Source organism: Lycium ferocissimum, chromosome 7, assembly GCF_029784015.1.
Source record: "Lycium ferocissimum isolate CSIRO_LF1 chromosome 7, AGI_CSIRO_Lferr_CH_V1, whole genome shotgun sequence".
Lineage (NCBI taxonomy): Eukaryota > Viridiplantae > Streptophyta > Magnoliopsida > Solanales > Solanaceae > Lycium > Lycium ferocissimum.
In genome coordinates, this window is record NC_081348.1 from 21,699,896 (window position 1) to 21,721,867 (window position 21,972).

The 21,972-nt window shown below is 37.5% G+C and overlaps 3 protein-coding genes across 5 annotated transcripts; 2 read left to right on the forward strand and 1 right to left on the reverse strand.

Moving 5' to 3' along the window:
- Positions 1 to 384: 384 nt before the first annotated feature.
- Positions 385 to 13,272, forward strand: LOC132063775 (histone-lysine N-methyltransferase ATX5-like). Of its 3 annotated transcripts, none has more exons than XM_059456490.1 (23): positions 385 to 1,773; positions 2,233 to 2,288; positions 2,361 to 2,559; positions 2,844 to 2,975; positions 3,199 to 3,267; positions 3,370 to 3,438; positions 3,541 to 3,632; positions 3,778 to 3,867; positions 4,329 to 4,464; positions 5,421 to 5,493; positions 5,603 to 5,702; positions 5,815 to 5,939; positions 6,028 to 6,173; positions 6,346 to 6,450; positions 8,708 to 8,772; positions 9,029 to 9,248; positions 11,159 to 11,245; positions 11,343 to 11,399; positions 11,733 to 11,822; positions 11,927 to 12,013; positions 12,339 to 12,413; positions 12,586 to 12,686; positions 12,822 to 13,272. In XM_059456490.1, exons 1-23 carry the CDS (start codon positions 1,009 to 1,011, stop codon positions 12,910 to 12,912), a joined length of 3,030 nt encoding a protein of 1,009 aa, XP_059312473.1. In that variant the 5' UTR covers positions 385 to 1,008; the 3' UTR covers positions 12,913 to 13,272. The 3 variants fall into 3 exon arrangements, with proteins under 3 accessions (XP_059312473.1, XP_059312471.1, XP_059312472.1); XM_059456488.1 differs by having other exon boundaries at positions 386 to 1,773; positions 3,766 to 3,867; XM_059456489.1 differs by having other exon boundaries at positions 386 to 1,773; positions 2,847 to 2,975; positions 3,766 to 3,867.
- Positions 13,273 to 13,571: 299 nt separating this feature from the next.
- Positions 13,572 to 14,120, reverse strand: LOC132062020 (putative B3 domain-containing protein At3g49610). Its single transcript, XM_059454676.1, has one exon. The coding sequence runs from the start codon at positions 14,118 to 14,120 to the stop codon at positions 13,572 to 13,574; it is 549 nt and encodes a 182-aa protein (XP_059310659.1).
- A 3,980-nt stretch (positions 14,121 to 18,100) lies between these two features.
- LOC132063779 (probable F-box protein At3g61730) lies at positions 18,101 to 21,906 on the forward strand. Its single transcript, XM_059456492.1, has 8 exons — positions 18,101 to 18,326; positions 19,843 to 20,042; positions 20,145 to 20,189; positions 20,316 to 20,480; positions 20,556 to 20,603; positions 20,892 to 21,062; positions 21,356 to 21,463; positions 21,547 to 21,906. The coding sequence occupies exons 1-8, from the start codon at positions 18,232 to 18,234 to the stop codon at positions 21,627 to 21,629; spliced, it is 915 nt and encodes a 304-aa protein (XP_059312475.1). The 5' UTR covers positions 18,101 to 18,231; the 3' UTR covers positions 21,630 to 21,906.
- The last annotated feature ends 66 nt before the right edge of the window (positions 21,907 to 21,972 follow it).

Genomic DNA, 21,972 nt, shown 5'->3' on the forward strand with positions numbered 1-21,972 from the left:
TAGGTCATGATATAAAACCAACCAAGTAAAATACAGTTTTTTATAAAGTGCAAAACAATTCACATGGATTATGGTAATTGAAAAAGAGACTATTAGCGAGAAAGACACACCAACCTTCCAAACTAAAAGCGGGCATTACAACTTACACATTACATAACATCACCCCACCACAACTGCTCTTTTGCTACTTTTTAGCCACGCATTAAAAAAAATATAAAACCATCCAATTAAAAAAAGACACGTGGAATACCTCATGAGATCACTGCCGTCAATAAAAAACCTTTGTGATCACAGTTTCATCATCCTAAAAAGTCTTTTTTGCCCCTTTAGGAAATTTCCATTAATATTTTTAATTTCGCGCTTCCACGAAGCCCTCATCTCCCTCCCAATTTTTGCTTCTTGTTTCGAATTTCGCAACAATCTTGGAGCCAAAGCTCCCTAAGTTTTTTTAAACCGAATTTAATATTCTTTTTTTATTTAATTTTATAAAAAATAATTAACAAAAATATACTTTAGTTTTACTACTTTACAGACAACATACTAATATATCCCCTCTAAAACATATACACTATATAACTCTAATTTCATCTGTATATCTCTGAAATTTGTTTTCCGTGACTCATAAATTTTCGATACATCCGATTCCCACCAATTTTAGAATCTTCAACTTTCCATTTTAATTTAATTTTGTTGAAATATTCTTTTCACCGATTATAGAATTCTTCTGATTTTTGCTTTTGTCTGGTCTCGATCTTTGAGATTATAAGTACAATTGGAAAAAAAAATTTGTCAATGTTATTGGGTTGTGTTTCGATAACTGATTGATTTGTTGAGGCGGTGAGTTTTTGGAGCAATTGATGCACTGAGAGATTCGCATAATTGGGGATTTTGGTTTTGACGGATTTGTTGTTTCAATTTAGGGTTTTGGAGATTTGGGAATGGGTGAGGAGGATTTTCTAACGTACAACTTCGCAAGCTACGAGTACAACTCCAGGTAACGCGAGAAAGATGATGGTGAAACGTACGGTTAAAGTGAAAATGCCGAAACTCAATCGACGCAAAGCTGAGGAAATTGCCGAGGAATTGAATAGTGATGAGCTATTTACGGTGCCTATAAAGGAATTAGAAGATTATCGTACTAGTTTAGTAGATTCATTTTGTAGAGAAGCATTGAGCTTGGAAAAAGCTTTTGAAGTTCATAGTAATAGTAATAATAACAAGCCTCCATTATTGAAGTCTTCTCGTGGTCGAATTCAAGTGCTTCCTTCAAAGTTTAATGATTCTGTTGTTTTGCCTTCATGGAAGAAAGAACAAGAACAAGAGTTGCACGACGAAAGGGGAGTAGTTTTGCCTCATAAGAAAAGGTTCAAGCTTGATGAGTCGTCGTCGTCGTCTAATGTAGTAGATATGCATTTTTTTAAGAATCAACTTATTCATATGCCTAGTTCGGAGTTTTCTTACATGGGAAGTAGTAAAGATTGTTCTAGAAGTTGTGTGACGTCATTAGGTGAAGGTAGTTCTTTGGAGAGTGGTGAGTGTGAACTGAGGGCGAAGAGGGGCTATATGAAGGAGGTTGGAAAGAAGAAGGATTTCTTTGAGCCAGCAGATTTTGTTTCGGGAGATATAGTGTGGGCGAAATGTGGGAAGAGTTTTCCTTCCTGGCCTGCTGTGGTGATTGACCCGTTATGGCAAGCACCTGAGGCTGTTTTAAGGGCTTGTATTCCAGGCACGATCTGTGTGATGTTTTATGGCTACTCCAGAAGTGGCCTAAGGGTAATCTTTCTTTCTTGATTAGTACTCCCTTCGTTTCAATTTGTTTGTCTGGTTTTGACTTGGCACTGAGTTTAAGAATGTGAAGAAGACTTTTGAATTTTTTTGTCCTAAACTAAAGATATGTAGAATGTACCAAAATGTTCTGTAATCTTGTGGTCTTAAACGTGCTATCTGGAAAGTTCAAATTAAAGAGTTTCCAAAAGAGGAAAGAGGCGTTCTTTTTTAAACGGACTAAAAAGGAAAGTAAGAGAAACAAATTGAAAGAGAGGGAGTATAATTTCTATTGGTGTGGCGGGATGATTCTGGGTATACAGTGATATAGGGAAAAGGCTAATATCTTTTATTTTTGTAAACCTCAACAAGATAAAGTGAGCATTTTATGCCTTTGGTACATTGACATACTTGTATACATAGTTATGGTGATTGGATTTGGAACTTCAAAGCTATTGTTGTTTGTAGGATTATGGGTGGGTCAAAGCTGGAATGATCTTCCCTTTCCAAGAGTACATGGACAGGTGTGTGATATTTCATTTATCAATAACTTATGGTAATTTTGGATACTTGAATTTCATCATTACTCTGTCCAGATTTCAGGGGCAGACTAAATTGTATGGCAGCAAACCAAGTGATTTTCAAATGGCAATAGAAGAGGCAATTCTAGCTGAACATGGCTACACAAATAAAGGCCCTGAGACGGAACAAGAGACACCTCTGGCAACTAATGACAGTGGAGCTGAAGAGGCTACTGGATCAAATCAGGAGCTGGATTTCTGTTTCCCTGACCAGGCAAGTTTTTCAGAAAGCGTCCTTTCCAGGAATAAGGCCTTAATCTAGCCTGTTCTCAGCCTTATGCTATTCTTTTGAGCTTTATTCTTTAGGTTTATATTAATCTTCTTACTATCCTTGTCAAAAATTAAAGATAGGAGCAAACCTACCTTTTCACTCTTAGTTGAAGTGTTCAAATTTTTGTTGTTGGAGCATTTGGGTTTTGAAATATGATCTTACACTGCCATAATGATTTGAAGAATCTCTAATGGTTCCATTCCGATGACTTCTGGTTAATTCTTCAGCAGGATGGATATGATAAGAGGAAAGACACTCGACCATGCGACAGTTGTGGTTTGATTGTTCCATGCCGAACCATGAAGAAAGTTAAAGATACAACGTCCAAGGCCCAGTTTTTCTGCGGGCATTGTACTAAGGTCATCTGCAAAATCTTTTACTATACTATTCCCTGTATTTACATGTATTTCCTTGGCGAAGAACACTATTTTTTTTTTTTTTGAAACTGGTGAAGAACACATGCTTTAGTTCCAGATTTATGCTATTCAATTGATATGTTGCGTGTTCCTTCTATTAGATCTTTATAAGGCAATACTTCTTTTCTGCTCCCCACTTTCTTAAGATTTTTTTTGTGTTGTTCAGTTGAGGAAATCAAAGCAATATTGTGGCATATGCAAGAAAATTTGGCATCATTCAGACGGTGGGAGCTGGGTGAGAATTTTCTTTTTGATTTTAGTTTTTGATTCCTTTTGAGTCCTTGGCTGGCAAACTAGAACAAACTAAGAACCCTTCTTCACGTGATATTCTTATTAGGTGTGTTGCGATGGTTGTGATGTTTGGGTGCATGCGGAATGTGCAGATATTTCCAGCAACACTTTAAAGGTATTTCCATATGCATTTCAGTGTATTGTCTTCCCTCCTTTTTCGTAACTTGATTTTGGTAAAGTGCATGGGAGATTTATCTTTTATACTAACCTTTTGCAGAAATTACAGAACACTGATTACTTTTGCCCTGAGTGCATAGCAAATTTTAACAAAAAATTGTTGGTCTCAGAACAGTGGGGACCAAAATCGAGGTATCTTCTGCTTATGTTGCATTTTGGTTGATGTATCCTATCAAATGAATAAGTTGGACTTGTGTTTGGTCGGTTTACTACTTGCTCTAGTGTGCTGACTGCCTGTAATGTTTTGTTCTTTGAAATGTTGAAGTGTTTCAAACAGATTAATAAAGAGCAGTGGAAGTGTGATGCCCAACATGATTACTGTCGTGTGTACTGGAGTCGAAGGGATTTATTATCCAGATATTCACCTGTAAGTTTTGGAAAGAGAATTGGGGGTAGAAAAGGCTATCATGAAAAATCTTGAAGTTCATATGAAAAAAGAAATCTGGATAGGTTCTTGTGACTGCTAAGGTCAACTGCCTGCTGTGCTCTGATAGCCGATCTATTTTGATCGTACTCTTCTGTTTGAAGCATAATTCATGAACAGTTTTTGGCATTTAATATTCAAAAAAGAATTCTAGTACTAGATGAGAAAAACTATTTTCGGTTGGTAACAAGTGTGAAAATCTTATTTTCGGTTGGTAACAAGTGTGAAAACTTGCTTGGAGGTAAGGGCCCTCTCTCGCGATTCAACCGGTCTGCTGCAAAATATATGGAGCACTTCTAAGCTTGATTACTTCATACTTGGCTGCTTTAGATATGAACTGCTCTAGTTTACCTTTTTTGCTTTAAAGAAAGTGCTCTAGTTTACTTCCTTCATTGTTGTCACAGAGTTCAGTGCAAGTGTGGTTCTTGTGGAACAAAGAAGCAAACACTTAGTGAGTGGGAGAAACATACTGGTTGCAGAGCAAAGAAATGGAAGTGCAGCGTGAAATTAAAGGGCTCAACGATTACACTTGACCAATGGGTGTGTACCAGTTTATGAAGTTTCTAAATCATATGTCATCTTCTCTGATGTTGTATCTTAGTTTATCCATGGGAAAAGGGTCAAAAATACCCCTCTACTTTGGAAAAAGGGCTAAAAATTTCCTCCTAACTTATTTTGGGTCAAAAATACCCTTCCCATCCTTAAACTTTTCAAATATACCCCTGCCTTGATGGAAATTATCCTCCAAAATAACCCGAAATCATTTTTTAAACCTGCTCCATAATCTAAACCCGACCCAACTAAATAATAACCAATAAGATCCCCCAATTCCCTCAAATTTCATACCTACGTATTGGGGGAATAAGGGGATCTTATGGGTTATTATTTAGTTGGGTCGGGTTTAAATCATAGAGCGGATTTAAAAAATTATTTCGGGTTATTTTGGCCAATAATTTCCATCAAGGCAGGGGTATATTTGAAAATTCTAAGGACGGGAGGGGTATTTTTGACCCAAAATAAGTTCGGAGGATATTTTTAGCCCTTTTTCCAAAACAGAGGTATGTTTGAGCCTTTTCCCTTTATCTATTTCATTGCATCCTGTCACTGATCACAGAGTGGATCTACGACAGATGGGATTCTTAAAGGGTTCTATTGCAACAGTCGTCAATGGTTCATTTTTTGGTGTCAACTTCAGGAACATTTTATGTTGTTGGGTAGTGATAGACTAAAAGAATGACTAATAAAGAAATGACTGATATTCGTTTTCATTTTGCAATATGCTTCTTTTTTTTTATTGGTGCAATATGCTTTATATAGATCATGATACTATTACCTCAACATTACTTTTCATGGGTGTTCACTTCAGTTTTTGGTCTAGAATTCAACTAACTTGTAGTGCTTCACACCAATAAAACGTAGTGATTTTCTTCTGTTCGTCAATATTTGGAGTAGGTTGTGTTTTATGTTCTTTAATTTTAGTAGTATTGATGCTGCAGCTTTCGGACAGTAATGGTTATAATGTTAGCTATCAGAACTTAAATCAAAAGCAGCTGTTTGCATTTTTAAGAGGTAAGCTCTGTTCCTTCTCTGCTGCTTTACTGGAGTTTCAGTGCTTGAGTGCCTCTTTTTGTGTGTATCCTGTTGAGCAAGCAATCATATGTCTCTTCTTTTGTCGCAGAGAAGTATGAACCTGTTCATGCAAAGTGGACTACAGAGAGATGTGCTATATGTAGATGGGTTGAGGATTGGGACTACAATAAAATAATCATATGCAATAGGTATTCCTGTAAAAGAACTATCTAGGAGAAACAAATATCTTTGAATGGACATGTTCCTTTGATTTGGTTGGCGGGATTTTGTTTTCTAGTGTAACTAATGCCGACGATTCAGGTGTCAAATAGCCGTCCATCAAGAATGCTATGGAGTAAGCAATGCTCAGGATTTTGCTTCATGGGTCTGTCGAGCATGCGAAACCCCTGAAATTGAAAGAGAATGTTGTCTTTGCCCTGTCAAAGGCAAGTCATATGACACCCAGCAATTTTAGTAAAATATTTTTCATTAATGACTTTCTAATCTAGATTTTGTTGAATGATGCTTTTGCAGGTGGTGCGTTAAAGCCAACTGATGTTGACTCCTTGTGGGTTCACGTTACATGTGCATGGTTTCGGCCTGAAGTTGCTTTCCATAATGCTGATAAAATGGAGCCTGCTGCTGGGCTTCTTAGAATTCCTCCGAACACTTTCCTAAAGGTACTTTGGTATCTATATGGGTATCTTTATATTCATTTGGTTGGTCTTGATCATTCTTGGATTTCTCAAGTGTCTGCTGCTGATCTGGTTGATGCAATAAGTAATTTCCTTTTTCTGTCAAAATATTTAGTTATTGTCGGCTAAAAAAGCTTGGTCATAAATAAATTTGCAGGCATGTGTGATCTGCAAACAAGTTCACGGATCTTGCACTCATTGTTGCAAATGTGCCACCAGCTTTCATGCTATGTGTGCTTTGAGAGCTGGATATCATATGGAAGTAAGCTGCCCACCTTTTTCCTTGTGTATGTTATTCTACAATGATAATCTCTATGAAGAGATGCATTCAGTAGTAGAAGGAAGATAATGTGATAGTTTAGTGTAAAATCCAAATATCATTCATCAAAATTCAGGCTTGGAATGATTGTGCTACGGCATTGCATTGCAAAGCTGATGCATATGAAGATTGTGCTGGTTGTCCTCACTGATGGATCAGATTTCATGTTCACAGTTGCTTGCCTTAAATATAGGAGTGATAACATCTAGACAGCTTTTTATTTGTTACCTTGTAAGGGATGTACTCTAGCTTTTGTGACCGGCGAGGTTTATAATTCAGTTTCTTTCTAAACATTTTCTTGATAGTTGTGCGCACTTTAACTTATCTTTTAGGTACTTGCCACCTTCCACCAGGTGTAAGGCAGATGTGGAGAATTCACTTAGAGCCCGTTTGGATTGGCTTATAAGTTGCTGAAAACAGCTTATAAGCTCTTTTCAGCTTTTTTGAATGTTTGGCTGGCCAGCTTAAAGCCATTTTGTGGTTAAAATAAGCCCAAAAATTTGGCTGGCCAGCGGTTTTCGGTTTTTTTTAATAAAAAGCCATTTTGAATTTTTTTTTTTTTTTTTTTTTTTTTTTTTTGAAAATTTACTACATGAATACAATTTTTTTTTGGGAAAAAAACCGATAATATTATAATATTTACATAAAAAATAATTGATCCATGACAAGTTAAATGTTTTATAGTAAATCGCTATATATAAGGAAACCCTTGAATAACTCCAATACCTATTTGTTGTTCCTTAGTATAACTGCTGCTTTTATACAATTTCATACTTCCTCCTTATTACTGATTTTTTTCCAACGTTTTTTTCTTACCTTTTCTACTTCCTCCTTATTCTCAACTTCTTTCATTGTTCCATAAAAATAAAATCTCGGTTTTCATTTAACAAAAAATTATATATAAAAAAAAAGTTATATGGAATAATATTCATATAATTTATTTCACCTATTATAATAAATTAGATATAACTCACATAATTTGATTATACACTATATAAAATTTTATATACGTCGTATGATTTTATTATACGTTATATAATACATTATATTTTGTATATAGAAGATATTATCTTGTATGTGTGGATGATCACTATGGTTGGATTCTAAAGTCATCCTTCAAACACAGGTAAACCTCTCGAAGCAATCAAGAAGGAAAAATGGAAATAAATGGAAAGATGTGTAATTGCTAAAAAAATCGAATTAAAAAACCGAAACCGAACCGAACCGAACTTCAAAAAACCGAACCGAACCGAACTAATTCGGTGCGGTGTTCGGTGTCCACTTTCAAAAAACCGAAATCGAAAAACCGAACCGAACTTTGAAAAAACCGAACCGAAAAACCGAACGCCCACCCCTACTGAAAATTTCTTGAAAAATGCTTTTTTTTGCCCATCCAAACAGGAATGGAATCGAACCTTGGTATCAAGTCTGTTAGTCCAACTCTTCGATTACTAGGTCGCCTCTTGGAAACATGAGCAAAAATAATAATTTCTTATCGTGGTCATAAAGTTTTGGAACTCCATTATTTTTCCTACAGTTGCGTAATTAGGCCATTGGTAATGATGCATATATGCTATAGGCCTTAAGTGCTGAAAGTTGCAGTCTCCCAATTTCTTTCCCTGTTTTCTTTTCCTTGTGTACGTAAATGTTACACTCTGGAGCTGCTTTAATTGATCATTTGAATGCACTATGTGTTTCTTCTCCCTTCACTTGCAAGAAGACAAGGCACATGAAATATTTATTATTCCCTCTATCCCATTTTATGTGACACTTTCCTTTTTATAGTTTGTCCCAAAAGAATGACACATTTCTATATTTAGAAACAATTCAACTTTAAACTTCTCATGTTACCCTTAATGAGTTGATTTATGGCCCCACCAATGTTTATGACTTGTTTTAAACAAGTTTCAAAAGTCTTTCTTTTTTCCTTTAAAAAGGGGACTGAAGGAGCATGTTTATATAATGGTTGTTGTGTGTGTGTGTGCGTATAATATAATTGTTTGCATATGTAAGACATTTTCCTATCAAAAGAAAGTCATTTTCCTATTTTTTGTTTTTCGTTCTCCTTTTTTTCTTTTTCCTATCAAAAGAAAGTCTGTTTGTATATGTGCTTCTATTTTTGTTTTTTTCGTTCTCCTTTTTTTCTTTCTCCAATTGGAAGTAATTACCTGATATGATACTTCAAAATTCTGAATATCAGTTGAACTGCTCAGAGAAGAATGGGATACAGATAACAAGCTGGTTATCATATTGCGCCTTTCATAGGTAACGTTATTATATTGTCCTCTTATTGTTTATCTATTTTCTTCTTGCTTTGTTTCTTATCTTTTGAGATTAACACCTATGGCATATAAACAATTCTCTCTTCTATTAAATTTCTTCTTCTTTGACATTATACCTAAGGTTGATTCCATTAAGATTTCCTATTAATTTTTGTCGGGAAGCAGTTTCGACATTGTTCATTTTTTCCCCATGGTTTTGATGTTTGTTTACCTAGATATGTCATATGCTTGAATTTCAGGGCTCCAGACAGAGACAATGTCCTGGTCATGCGGACTCCGTTTGGAGTGTTTTCTACGAAAAGTTTGGTAGAAAGACAAAGTCAAGAACATTGTTCGGGAGGCAAAAGGCTCATCTCATCTAAGACTGTTGAACTCCCTGATGCATCTGATGCTGGAACCACTAGCTTTGATCCTCTCTCTGCTGCAAGGTGTCGAGTCTTTCAGAAATCTAGCAGTAAGGTATTATGCTCTTCTATAGTTTTTAAATATGGTACAAAATTACTTATTTGCCTTTTGCGCCTTATTCTCGTTATTTCAACGAATATTGCTTTATTACTTTTTTTTTTTCTGCGTGTGTTCTTCTTGATCAAGTGAGTACAAATTTTATTAGTAAAAGGAAAACCCCCGTGTACAAGTAGTATAACAAACCCAAAAAGGGAACCTACAAAATAAATTGTTCTCTAAAAAAGATATCCATTCCTCAATACAAATAGGAATTTCGTGGGTGCACCAAAAAGATACGAGGGATATATAAAAGGCTATTCTTCAAATATATAAATGAAGTTCAATTCCTCCAAAAGCTCTTCTATTTCTCTCTCCACACTACCCACATGAGAGCTATGGAGCAATGTTCATGCCATGCGCCTTCTGTTGTCTTCTGAAAGCCCAAGTTAACAAATCATACTTATCGTCCGCGACATAGTCCACAAAATAGTCTACATCATCTCAGAGTCTCTCACAATATCCATGAATCTACCTGACAATGCAGTAGAAGGTGATCCATACCATCTCCCGAGTTTTTGCATGTAAAACTTTAACTAATATAGGTGATCTTCCTTTTCCTCATATTTTCGGCTGCCAAAGCACTCCTGTTGCCGTCAGCCATATGAAGAAACATACCTTTCTTGGTGTTCTGGTAATCCAGACTGCAACGTGCGAGAAAACCGTCACATCTCTTGTAAGCGTCTTGGCATAATGGGATTTAAAACGACCAGTCGACCACCATTCCCTAACTCCCATCTCTACGGATCTTGATATCTGAGGACACAATTTGTTTGTAGAGCATCTCAAGCAAGTTTTGAAATCTGTTATCTCCCAATCCTGAAGATCTCTCCTGAATTGGAGATCCCAGAGAACATTTCCTTCTTGTGTCTTTCAAATTTGTTGGATTGTCATCCCCTTTTTGAATGAAATACTATCGATGTTTGGGTATATGGCTCTCAAGATGTTATACCCACACAACCTCTACAACCTACCCCATCCCCTACCATCTTACCACTAAAAAACTTACCCTACCCAAAAACCCCATGCTCCCCTACTCATGAAAGTTGCAAACAATGTTACCGGACTAACTACTAAGTTCCTGCCGAGGCTCGTGCACATGCACCCCGGGATTTTTCAAGAGATAGTTCTCAAAAAAAAAAAAGATTGCACCCAAAAACAGTAATGTTTCTAGTTCTCCACCCCCTTCAGTAACTCCATATTTTTCTGCTCTCACCTCTCTCTGCTGTCTTGTTGCACTAATAGTTCAATAGAGGCACACCACCCAATCTGTCGGACTTTTTTCTTAGAACACTAGAAAATCCTTGTTTGCCACATAAAAATCTTCTCTCATATGCCAACTGTGAATTTTGTGCACGTCTTTCTGATGAAACTTGTTAAATTGATGACACACACCAAGTGGGCTGTATCATTTGCTTAAATTATCTTCGAAGCCCCAAAACATGGGTTGAATATATTCCATTGGAAAATATAGTACCCAACTCTGTTCCATGTAACATGGTCGTTTGCTTTGGAACCTTTGACTTTGCTGTTCAATGAAGACATTTTTGCTGTTGACAGACACACAAAACACTTGATTTGTTAAAATAATTCCGTGTAAGATGGCCTGTAACAAGTAACTAATGTTAAATTTAAAAGTCTAAACCATGGAGGACACCTTATGATAACAAATGAAACGGATGAGAGCAAGTGTATGAGTTGGAGATGCTAGCAAGAAGAATACATTAATTGCAGGGAAGTGACCAACTAATTTTATCATTCTCCATCGTTTTGTATTCTTTGCATCTAATTTCTTGCTCTATCTTTATGAGCAAGATTTCTTGATCTGTTTTTTGCTCTTGCCTCTAATTTGCTTGGGTTTTGTCTAGAGGGCTGGACAAGAGGCAGTTTTCCATCGACTGATGGGGCCAAGGCAACATTCTTTAGAAGCAATAGATTGCTTAAGCTCACAAGAAGTATGTAGTACGTTTCTTCTCGTGTTTTAGAATCCATCTTGTGTTGTAACACAATCTAATTGATTAGTTTTTCCTTCTCTTATTTTTATGTGTGCAGTTGGCTAGAGATGTGAAGGCTTTTTCAACACTCAAAGAGCGGCTGATCCATCTGCAGGTAAATAATCCTCTCTTTGTACTGCATGAGGACTGATTGCTTATTCAATGGAATATCATCTCTGTTAATGGGCAACTACTCAAACTAGCGAACTTGTATTCCGAGTTGCATGATACCTGTTGACTAAGCAGGTTCACAACCCCAATCTTTAGTACTCCAAAACTAAATTTCACACACTCAGTTCTTACTGTCATCGCTTAAGCAACTATAATTGTAGCAAGCTATTTTTCAGAGTAGAGGCAAATAACTGCAGATAATATAGTTTGCAGCACATGCTTCAGCAACTGCAAATACATTTGAAACCAAACTTATTGTCTATTTCTTGTTAAATAGATGCTGGAAAATCGGAGAGTTTGTTTTGGTAAATCTGGAATACATGGATGGGGCCTCTTTGCACGGCGAAACATTCAAGAAGGAGAAATGGTACATCTCATGAATGAAATGTTTTAAGGGAATTCTTTTTGTTACCGTTATGAAGGTTTAATTTTGATTTTTAAGTGATACACTGTTTTTGTCTACTTCTCTAGGTCCTTGAGTATCGCGGGGAGCAGGTGCGGCGTAGTGTTGCTGATCTAAGAGAGGCACGCTATCGGCTGGAGGGAAAAGATTGTTATGTGAGTCAATTTCATTACTTTTATGTGGGGTTCTGTCATATGTGTACATGTGCCTAGGCCATGGGTTGTCTTGAACATGCAAAGATGACTCTGATTAGTCTACTACACTATTTTTAAAATAGGCTTAGACTTTAGAGGGAATCATTAGTTAAACTCTTTGTAAGGATGCTAAAGATCTCATATTGCCCCCTGCTATCCTATCATCTTTACTCCAGTCAAAGGATTTGTTGAGCCCATAAAATCAATGATCTCTAAGCTAAGATCTGTTGCTTCTTCTGGTTATTTGTCTCAGCTGTTGATGCTAACACATGTTCTCTCCATGCAGCTGTTTAAGGTAAGCGAAGAGGTCGTGATTGATGCGACAAATAAAGGGAATATTGCACGCTTAATCAATCATTCGGTAGGCTGTTGTTCATTGTCAAACTTCCGTTTGAGTTTGTTCTGCTGTCTGGGCTAATTTGGTTTCTCATTTAACTACCGTAGAAGTGCCTCTTTTTCTGACAGTTTATTCAAATTCAGATTACGTACTTGTTCATTTTAGGTGGTTAAGCTTTTTCCGTTATCTCATGTAGTGCATGCCCAATTGCTATGCGAGGATCATGAGTCTGGGTGAAGAGGAGAGTCGGATAGTCCTTATAGCTAAAAGCAATGTATCAGCTGGTGATGAGTTGACGTATGACAGTTTTCCCCCTCTTCTGTGGATCATCTCTTCGTTCATTTGGTTTCTGATTGGGTTTTCCAATCTGTTAATTTAGTCTTGCAGTTCTCTTCTAAAAATAAATTATATTCTGCTTATCTTGTTTAACAGGTATGATTATTTGTTTGATCCGGATGAGCATGATGATCTTAAAGTGCCCTGCCTATGTGGAGCTCCTAATTGCAGGAAGTTTATGAACTAGTGTAGCTGATGTACAGGATTTCTCGTACAGTGACATGCTAACGTGAATACAGCACATCTCTCCTCTATTTTTTTTTTGTTTTTTTTGTGGGTTTTGTTTCGTAATAGCAGCCAGCCATTTTGTCATATTCTCTCTCCAATTGAATTTTAAGTTGCAAATAAAATGTATACACCAGCTATTTAGCTGGCATTTGACAGCTCTTCTCCTTCATGTCATGAAAGCTTCACCAAAGGGAAAAGGAAAAATTGTTGAGTTTTGCAACATGTATTGAGTTTATTTGGCAGAAGAGGGCTAAAGTGCCATTGTGCCTTTTGAATCTCTAGCTCTATATTTCAGGTGACATTTATTCTTTTTGTCTCATTTACTTTGACCCACATTTTTATAAGTTCTTCCAATATATCCGCTCTGTATTAGTTGATTATTTCAATTCCAAACTTAAAGAGAGTTAGACGTACAAAAGTTATTGCACGTTGTAATTAAAATTCAAGAATTATGTTGTGCATAGTTTAAACTTCAAAAGAGTAAGACAACAGACGGACAATACTAATAGAAACCGGACCTTAATTATAAACTAGGCATCAAGAGTACAATTACCTCAAAATGATATTTACATCCCTAAAAGAAAATGATGAGGGAAAGAATTTACAAGAAAATCCTAGTTAGTTCTTAATGATATTTATAGCAAAACAAAGTTGAGAACCTGTTCTGAAGTGCCACAGGTCAACTGTATCCCCCGTTAGAAGCTCGTTAGCTGCCACAAGCTTGTTCCATCCTCTGTTAAACACAAGTCTATCCAAGCTCTTCCATCTGGTAAAGTTCATGTCATGAAAGTTACCCAATGGATCCATTATACTCACTTTAAGGCCTTTCTCATTATCTTCGTTCTCTATCTTTTTTCTCTCTGACTCGGTCAAGTCGTTGAGTATTTTCATGGTGTATGTAGCAGGAATAAAGAATCTGGCCAAGTTTCGGTTGATGTCTGAGTTCTCTGCCTTCTTCCTGCCTATGTAAACCAGTCGACTCCCTCGAACAAATTGAATAGCCTCAAACATATTTGGTGGAGGCAAATATATGCATCTATTGTAATGCTGTTGATTATTATTATTGTTCAATGTTGCATGCAGGAAAATCCGTTGTCCGAATAGCTTTATGCTCTTCTGCTCCTCCTCCGCTTCGATGTCTTTGCCAAAGAGTCTTATTGTAGGCATGGTTCAATTGTTGTTGTTTGGACGTATAAACTTTGCATGTTATTATTTATAGAAGGAAAGCACTCGTTTTAGCATAATGTTTTCTCCTATTTGAGTTGGGATTTGGACAGTTTACTCTGAATTCTTACTTTGTAGTAACAATCAGGTACACATTAGGATTCCTTAGTAAGTTTACATTACCGGCCCAAAAAATTCCTAACTAAACACAAAAAAGGAATACCTATTTTTAGAAGTTTATTGCTGAAACAATACATCCTTAAGAATGTTATTTATGACACCATATTCATAATACTCTACTTCGCGAATATTCGCTCACTTTCCGGTTACCAGATTCATTGTGCAAGAAATAGTATTAGGTGGTCATAGTGTTGGGGAATTAGTATTTGTATTAATGTAAGACGCACAATTGGGTTTCTCATTATATTTTGTTGAAATTGTTAGTTTTGTTATTGTGAATATTTGATGGAATAACAACATAGTCGAAAATCACATTTTCTGGAACATATTGTTTTACTTTTATATTCAATGAACATCTGGCAGGTTTATTTGAACACTAAATAATTCACGATATACTAAGGTTATAAGTATATAATATATATCAGAAATATACACAAGCATGAAGTTTCAACTCTACAGTTCGGACTTCAAGACACAGTGTCCTGAAACTTGTTATAGTAATTTAAATTTCATAAAATTTTGTCCCATAAATCATTTGTGGAAGTTCTAAACTTCAGGACACAATATCTTAAAATTTACTTGTAGTGGTTCCAACTTAAGGACATTGTGCTATGACGTCCAGTTGTTCAAACTTCAAAATACCATGTAGTGAAGTTTAATCGTAACGCTCTAAACTTCAAGGCAGTATATCTTGAAGTTTGATTATTGTATTTATGAACACAATGAAAAGATCACGTCAAAATCACTAAACCTCTGACGACAACTGTCTAGTAAATTACTTTTTTTTTTTAAACTTCTCTTGTAACTTGTGGACTTTCAGACCAAGGTCTAAAGATTTCTTTTGAGCCAACTGACAATCTTATGAGAAAACATTATACGACAGTCTAAAATTTTGTAAATTATTCCAAACGTTTTTGCTCCTTAGAAAAGATGATAAAGGCCTCTGTAAGGACTGCAAGGTCATTCCGAGTGAGAATCTTACGACCCAACATAAGCTATTGGTGATGGATTTGGAGATAAGGAGGAAGAAGAAGAAGAGGGTCGTGGATGACCGACCGAGGATTAGGTGGGGGAGTTTGACTTTGTCTAGTGCCCTAGAGATGGGGGAGAAGTTGATGGCTATGGGAGCGTGGGATAGTAGGGGGGATGCGAGCAGTATGTGGGATAGGACGGCCAGTTGCATTACGGAAGCAGCTAGAGAGGTATTGGGGGTCTCAAGAGGCTGCCGTGGTGGGCACCGAGGGGATTCTTTGGAATGGAGAAGTCCAAGGGAAGGTGGAAGCAAAGAAGCAGACATATGTGAAGTTGGTAGATTGCAAGTATGATGAAGAGAAGCGGACGAACAGGGAAAAGTATAAGATGGCGAGAAAGGAGGCGAAGTTAGCAGTTTCGGCGGCAAAAACAGCAGCCTTTAAACGCCTTTATGCAGAACTAGAGGACAAAGGTGGGGATAAGAAGCTGTTTAGGCTGGCCAAGGCGAGAGAGAGAAGGCACGCGACTTGGATCAAGTGAAGTGTATCAAGGACGAGGATGGCCAAGTATTGGTACAGAAAGCCCACATTAGACAGAGATGGCAGTCATACTTTCATAAACTCTTGAACGAAGGAGGGGACAGAGACATTGTGTTGGGAGATTTGGAGCACTCTGATAGGCGTCGCGACTTTGGATATTGTAGGAGTATAAAGGTTGAGGAGGTTAAGGGAGCTGTTTGTAGGATGCGCAGGGGAAGAGCGACCGGACCTGACGAGATTCCTGGGGAATTTTGGAAGAGTGCAGGCAGGGTAGGCTCGGAGTGGCTGACTAGGTTGTTAAATGTTATTTTCAAGACAACGAAGATGCCGGAAGAATGGAGGTGGAGTACAATGATTCCCTTGTACAAGAATAAGGACGACATTCGAAAATGCATGACAACTATAGAGGTATCATTTTGCTAAGTCACACTATGAAAGTGTGGGAAAGGGTGGTGGAAATGAGGGTGAGGAGAGGTGTTTTTATTTCAGAGAACCAGTTTGGATTCATGCCGGGGCGCTCGACTACAGAAGCCATTCGTATTATAAGGAGATTGGTGGAGCAGTACAAGAAGCGGAAGAGGGACTTGTACAAGGTATTCATTGACCTAGAAAAGGCCTATGACAAAGTGCCAAGAGAGGTCCTATGGAGATGCTTGGAGGCTAAAGGTGTACCTGTGGTGTACATTAGAGCGATAAAGGACATGTATGATGGAGCTAAGACCGGGGTAAGGACGGTAGGAGGAGACTCGGAGCACCTTGCTGTTACGATGGGGTTGCGCCGGGGATCGACTCTTGCAGTTTTATTCGCCTTGGTGATGGATGAATTTGACGCGACAAATACAAGGTGAGGTGCCTTGGTGTATATCGTTCGCGAGATGACATAGTTCGATTGACGAGACTCGCGACGGAGTTAACGATAAGCGGGAGGGTATCGGAGACAGACGTTGGAGTCTAAATGATTTAAATTGAGTAGGACCAAGACAGAATACTTGGAGTGCAAGTTCAGTGGCGTACCGCATGAGGCTGACGAGGAAGTGAGGCTTGGTTCCCAGGCCATTCAAAAGAAAGGAAGTTTCAAGTATCTTGGGTCTATTATACAGGGAGATGGGAATATCGACGATGATGTTTCACGTCGTATTGGTGCGGGTGGATGAAATGGAGGCTCGCCTGCGGGTCTTTGTGTGACAAGAAAGTGCCACCAAAACTTAAAGGCAAGTTCTACAAAGTGGTGGTTAGACCAACTTTATTGTATGGGGCGGAGTGTTGGTCAGTCAAGAATTTTCATGTTCGGAAGATGAAAGTCGCGGAAATGCAAATCTTTGCGATGGATGTGTGGGCACACTAGGAGGGATAGAATTAGGAATGAAGATATCCGGGATAAGGTGGGAGTGGCATCGGTGGAGGACAAGATGCGGGAAGTGAGGCTGAGATGGTTTGGGCATGTGAAGAGGAGAGACACAGAGGCTCCAGTGCGGAGGTGTGAGAGGTTGGATATGGACGGTTTCAGGGAGAGGTAAGGGAGGCCGAAGAAGTATTGGGGAGAGGTGATTAGACAGGATATGGCACAGTTTCAGCTTACCGAGGACATGACCTTAGATAGGAGGTTGTGGAGGACTCAGATTAGGATAGAAGGCTAGGTTGCTTATCCTTTCACCATAGTAGTTGTAGTTTTGCTCATTCGTTTATTGCCATTTGATTTCTGCTTATATTTGTTGGGCCTTTGTACTTTGATTATCTTATTTATCTATAGTAATTAATGCTCCTCTCTACCATGACTTTCTCGCTTTTGTTATTCCTCGTTTTCATATTGTTTTTTATATGCTTGGCCCTATCTGACCTTTTGTCTTGTTTTCCTCTTGTTCTCCTCTCTTGAGCCGAGGGTCTTTCGGAAACAGCCGCCTTACCTTTCAAGGTGGGGGTTAGGTCTGCGTACACTCTACCCTCCCCAGACCCCACATGGTGGGATTCTACTGGGCTTCTTGTTGTTGTTGTTGTTGTTAAATGATGGTCTAATATTTTGTCCGTAAGATAGGGCTATATTTGCACAACTTTAAAAAATAAATACAAAATGTAATAAAAGGAAACCCAGAGAAGGGACATTTGGGGACAAAATTCGGGTCATTGACCCTATTTTGTGCTGGTCTTTAATTTTTATCCTTCAAAATCAAACTTATCCATAGAGAGGTATAATTTACTCATCATAATATTCACAAATTATGCCTGTGCCATTAAAGACTAGTTCATTTTGAAGGACAAACCGTGCAATTACTTCCCAAAATCCGGAACTATGGGCTTGAGGCCCAGTACGCAATGTACTTCAGCTCCAACTGTAGTTTGAATCCATGCATTGGCGCGCCTATAAATAGCTAACACGACTTGCAGTTTGAAGTTGGCAACAGTCAGTCACATTTCAAATCACAACAATGGGAAAGCGTATGAGAAGAACCAGACCTCTATGTTGCTGTGTATCTCCTCGATTAACAACTACATTTCTCACTTCCCGTTCTATCTTCTCCTGGTTCTCTCTCTCTCTCTCTCTCTCTGCTTTATTTGTATTTGTGTATATCTAGTAATTAATCCATTTGCAACAGCATTTGAAATCGAGGATTTTTTTGCTTTTCTATTGTATCAGTTTAATGCATGAATAAACGAATTGATTTTGTGAGCTAATTTTTCAGCTGCTCTGATGCCCGCAACTGTCAATAATCTATTATATTTGATTGAGATTTTGAAGTTCAGTGCTCTCTGATCCAAAAGTTTACCGTTGAATATTAGTTAAAATTGTTTGCTGAAATTATTATTCATGTAGTTGAATCTATTGCTTTTGTAAGCAGGCAATTTGATACTGTATTAAGAGTTCAGTCACCTATCTCTCTGCGTATTTTATTGTATCTACAAGATAAGTAATCCGATTGAATTTTTTTTAGCTAAAATTCTCAGCTGCTTTGCTTTTTGCCATGTGTCTTATGCCGCAACTGTTGAATGCGTTTATTGTATCAAACAGTTCAATGCTCTCTGATCCACAAATTTGAGTTAGAAATCGATTCATATGTTAATATTAGCTAAATATTCATAACTGATATATTACGCCTCCGATCAATATACTAATTGCAACTTGAGCTACAATTTAGCTGTTCTGTTTATTACAATGCGTATTAGTAGCAAAACTGTCAAATGTGTTTACTGATTGAGGTTTAGCAGTTCAATGCTCTCTGATCCACGAATTTGAGCAAGGAATGGATTTGTCTTTGAATGATATTACGTCTAAGAAGGCGATGTTATACTGTATTAAAAGACAGTATTATTAGACTCTCTGTGTTGCTGCATATTTCTATTTTATATATCTATAGAAGACACGAAACGATTGGGGATACATTTGAAATCAAGTTTCTCTAATTTCTCAATCACTTGTTTGCTCTATGTTCCGTGGATTCAATAGTGAAACATACTATTGATATTTGAGCTAAAATTCATCTGCGATCCGCATATTGCCATGCGTGCTGTGCTGCAACTGTCGAATGCGTTTATTTGTTGAGGTTTTGCAGTTGAATGCTCTTTGATCCACAAATTTGCTAGTACTCAACTCAAACTCGAGTATTAGCTAAAATATGATAACTGATACTACACTATCTTTTCTATAAGTAGGTGTATAGCTGTATTAAGAGTCTCCTTAGACTCATGCAAATCCGATCTTTAGCTTCGAATTCAGCGCTTCAATTCACTTTATGAGTTCAAGAATGAGTTTAGAAGTATTCTGGGTAGTGGATAACCGTAAGGTTTTGAATATACAAGTTCAAGCGAATTGCTATTGCCTGTCCTTCTTTTGACGTCACTTTATTCTCTGTAGTACTGCGAATCAAAATCACATAGTTTGCTATATCACAGAAGCCAATGCTATCAGCTTCTTTGTTTAACTAGTATCGTCTGCATGGCCATTAACATTACTGAGATTATCTTTGATGTGTATCATATGGTAGTTATCAAGTTTTTCATGGATGATGAGACTGAGTTTATGCCTATTTGAATTCCATAAGGTACGAAGAGGACCTGTGGACAGAGATTGCTAAGCTCTTGGATGGAAAATCTTTGGTGATGCTTGCAGCAACTAGTAAGTGGTTCCATTGTATCATGATGGAGGATAGCATATGGAAATATGCATGCTTGCGAGACCTCCAGGTTCCTGATCCTGGAAAAGTAACATCCAAATGGATCAACTTATATGCAACAGCCTTTAGTAAGCAATTTCTCGTTTTACAGCGAGTTTGACAATTTAACTCAGAAATGATATTGAAATTGTTTGGTTCTCTACTGTAACAAATTAATTTATTTGTTGCAGATGGATGCCACTCTTACATGTTTCGCCAGCAGGATAAGCATATCGGTATAACCCCTTCTCCTGTTTTGCTTTTATATGGTGAATTTTGGTATTAAACACATAGCATTGAGGTGGTAACAATTTCTGTCAATGGTTGTTGATGCCTTTAAGTTGTTTTGAACGAATGATCAGACTGGATGCGCATTGGAGCATTTTCCTTCGACTCGCGAAATGCACTCCTGACAAGGAATTTGATCCCTTCCTTGAAATTCCTTAAGGAGAAGACAACTGAGAAGATGTTGGAGTTAAATGGGTGCTGTGTGGTCAGAAATGTCAAGAATGGAATCTGGATTGCTGGTAAAATTCGTGATTATTCAAAAGAATTTCTTATCAGGGTGACCCTTAAATCCCTTTGTTCATTGGTTCTTCCAGATTTGCAGCTTGTTCGTTGCCCAGTCTGTGACCTCAACACATGTGATGGTGAGCTTATTGTGTTTTTTTCATGTTCTAGAAAGGAACGACAAGGTTACTGTACCTTTAGGAACTTAATCAGTAAGGAGGGTTTTCTACTAATTGAACCATTGGCAGCAGATTGAACCGTTGCCACTTCATGTTTGTGCAAATTAAACTATTCCACAGTCACCCCTTTTGGTTTTAGTCCATTCCCCAGGGTCTCCACCCCCAAGATTAATCCCCACATTTTTTTCCTGTCTATCCAAAGTGATAGCAAAGCTGATTAAAGATTTAATTATGTGTTATTCTATGCAGGAACGATGCAGGTATTAGACGCAAGACATATTGAACTGTTTCTAAATGAAGGATACCAGGATGGAAGCTGGGACTATGAGTTGCTAGGTTCCCAAAATGAGAATAAGAAAGCTGATGGAGCATCTGCTGGTATATTTGATGTCAAACATCTCAAAGATTGCTCAACTTCTGGTAAGTTCAACAGCTCAATTCACTGACACCTATAATTTAATGTTAGCTTTGCACTGCAGTCTAACACCATCAATTTCCAAAATATAGAAGCTTTTATGCCGTTCCCTGGTTCTTCATGAATCAGTACAAGAACTTATCAAATTTTCAGAATGTACATAATTCATAGTCACGTGAAATCACTGGAAAGACAACTCCTGTTACTTTAGACCCTGATAAAGAACAAAGGACAGCGACTTATTCTTGATATCATGAGATTTAATTCTGTCCTGTGTCATTTGTAAATGCATGTTCAGCTGTTCTTGATGTCAAGTCATGGGTAGGAAAGTCCAACGATTGGCAACCAAAATCTATGATAACCCCTTATGCAGTAGCAATCAACACAAACTTGCAAGAGAATGAAGGTATATTTACCCCCGCAACTTTCATGAGTGACAAACTGTACCTTATCTCTCACTCATTACTTACTGTTATATTGTGGTGGCAGGTCTTTGCATAAAATTCCATGTCATGAAGTCCGGGAAGAATGGTGAAATTGTTTCGATCAGAATATCAGAGCAGCTCCTGTGATTTTGTCGAATACTATCAAGTATAGTCTAACAAAACCTGCCAAGTATAATCTTACTGTCTACCAAACCAGAGCTCATTGTTTCAGCAAATATTAGATCTAAGCCTATAACTCCATAAATACAACAATCAGCCCACTATCAATAAGTTTCAAAAGGGTTGTACTCCAAGTTATACCTAGCAAATTCAAAAAATGTATAATTTTTTAGTAAACGATTCTTGTTTGTAATATATTACTTACTAGCCAATTAACAGGCAAATTCATGATGCAGCCTGACTTTTCCTTATGGCTTATGCTATCTTGTCCTCTAATAGAATTGACTTAATAAATCAATGGAATTATTAA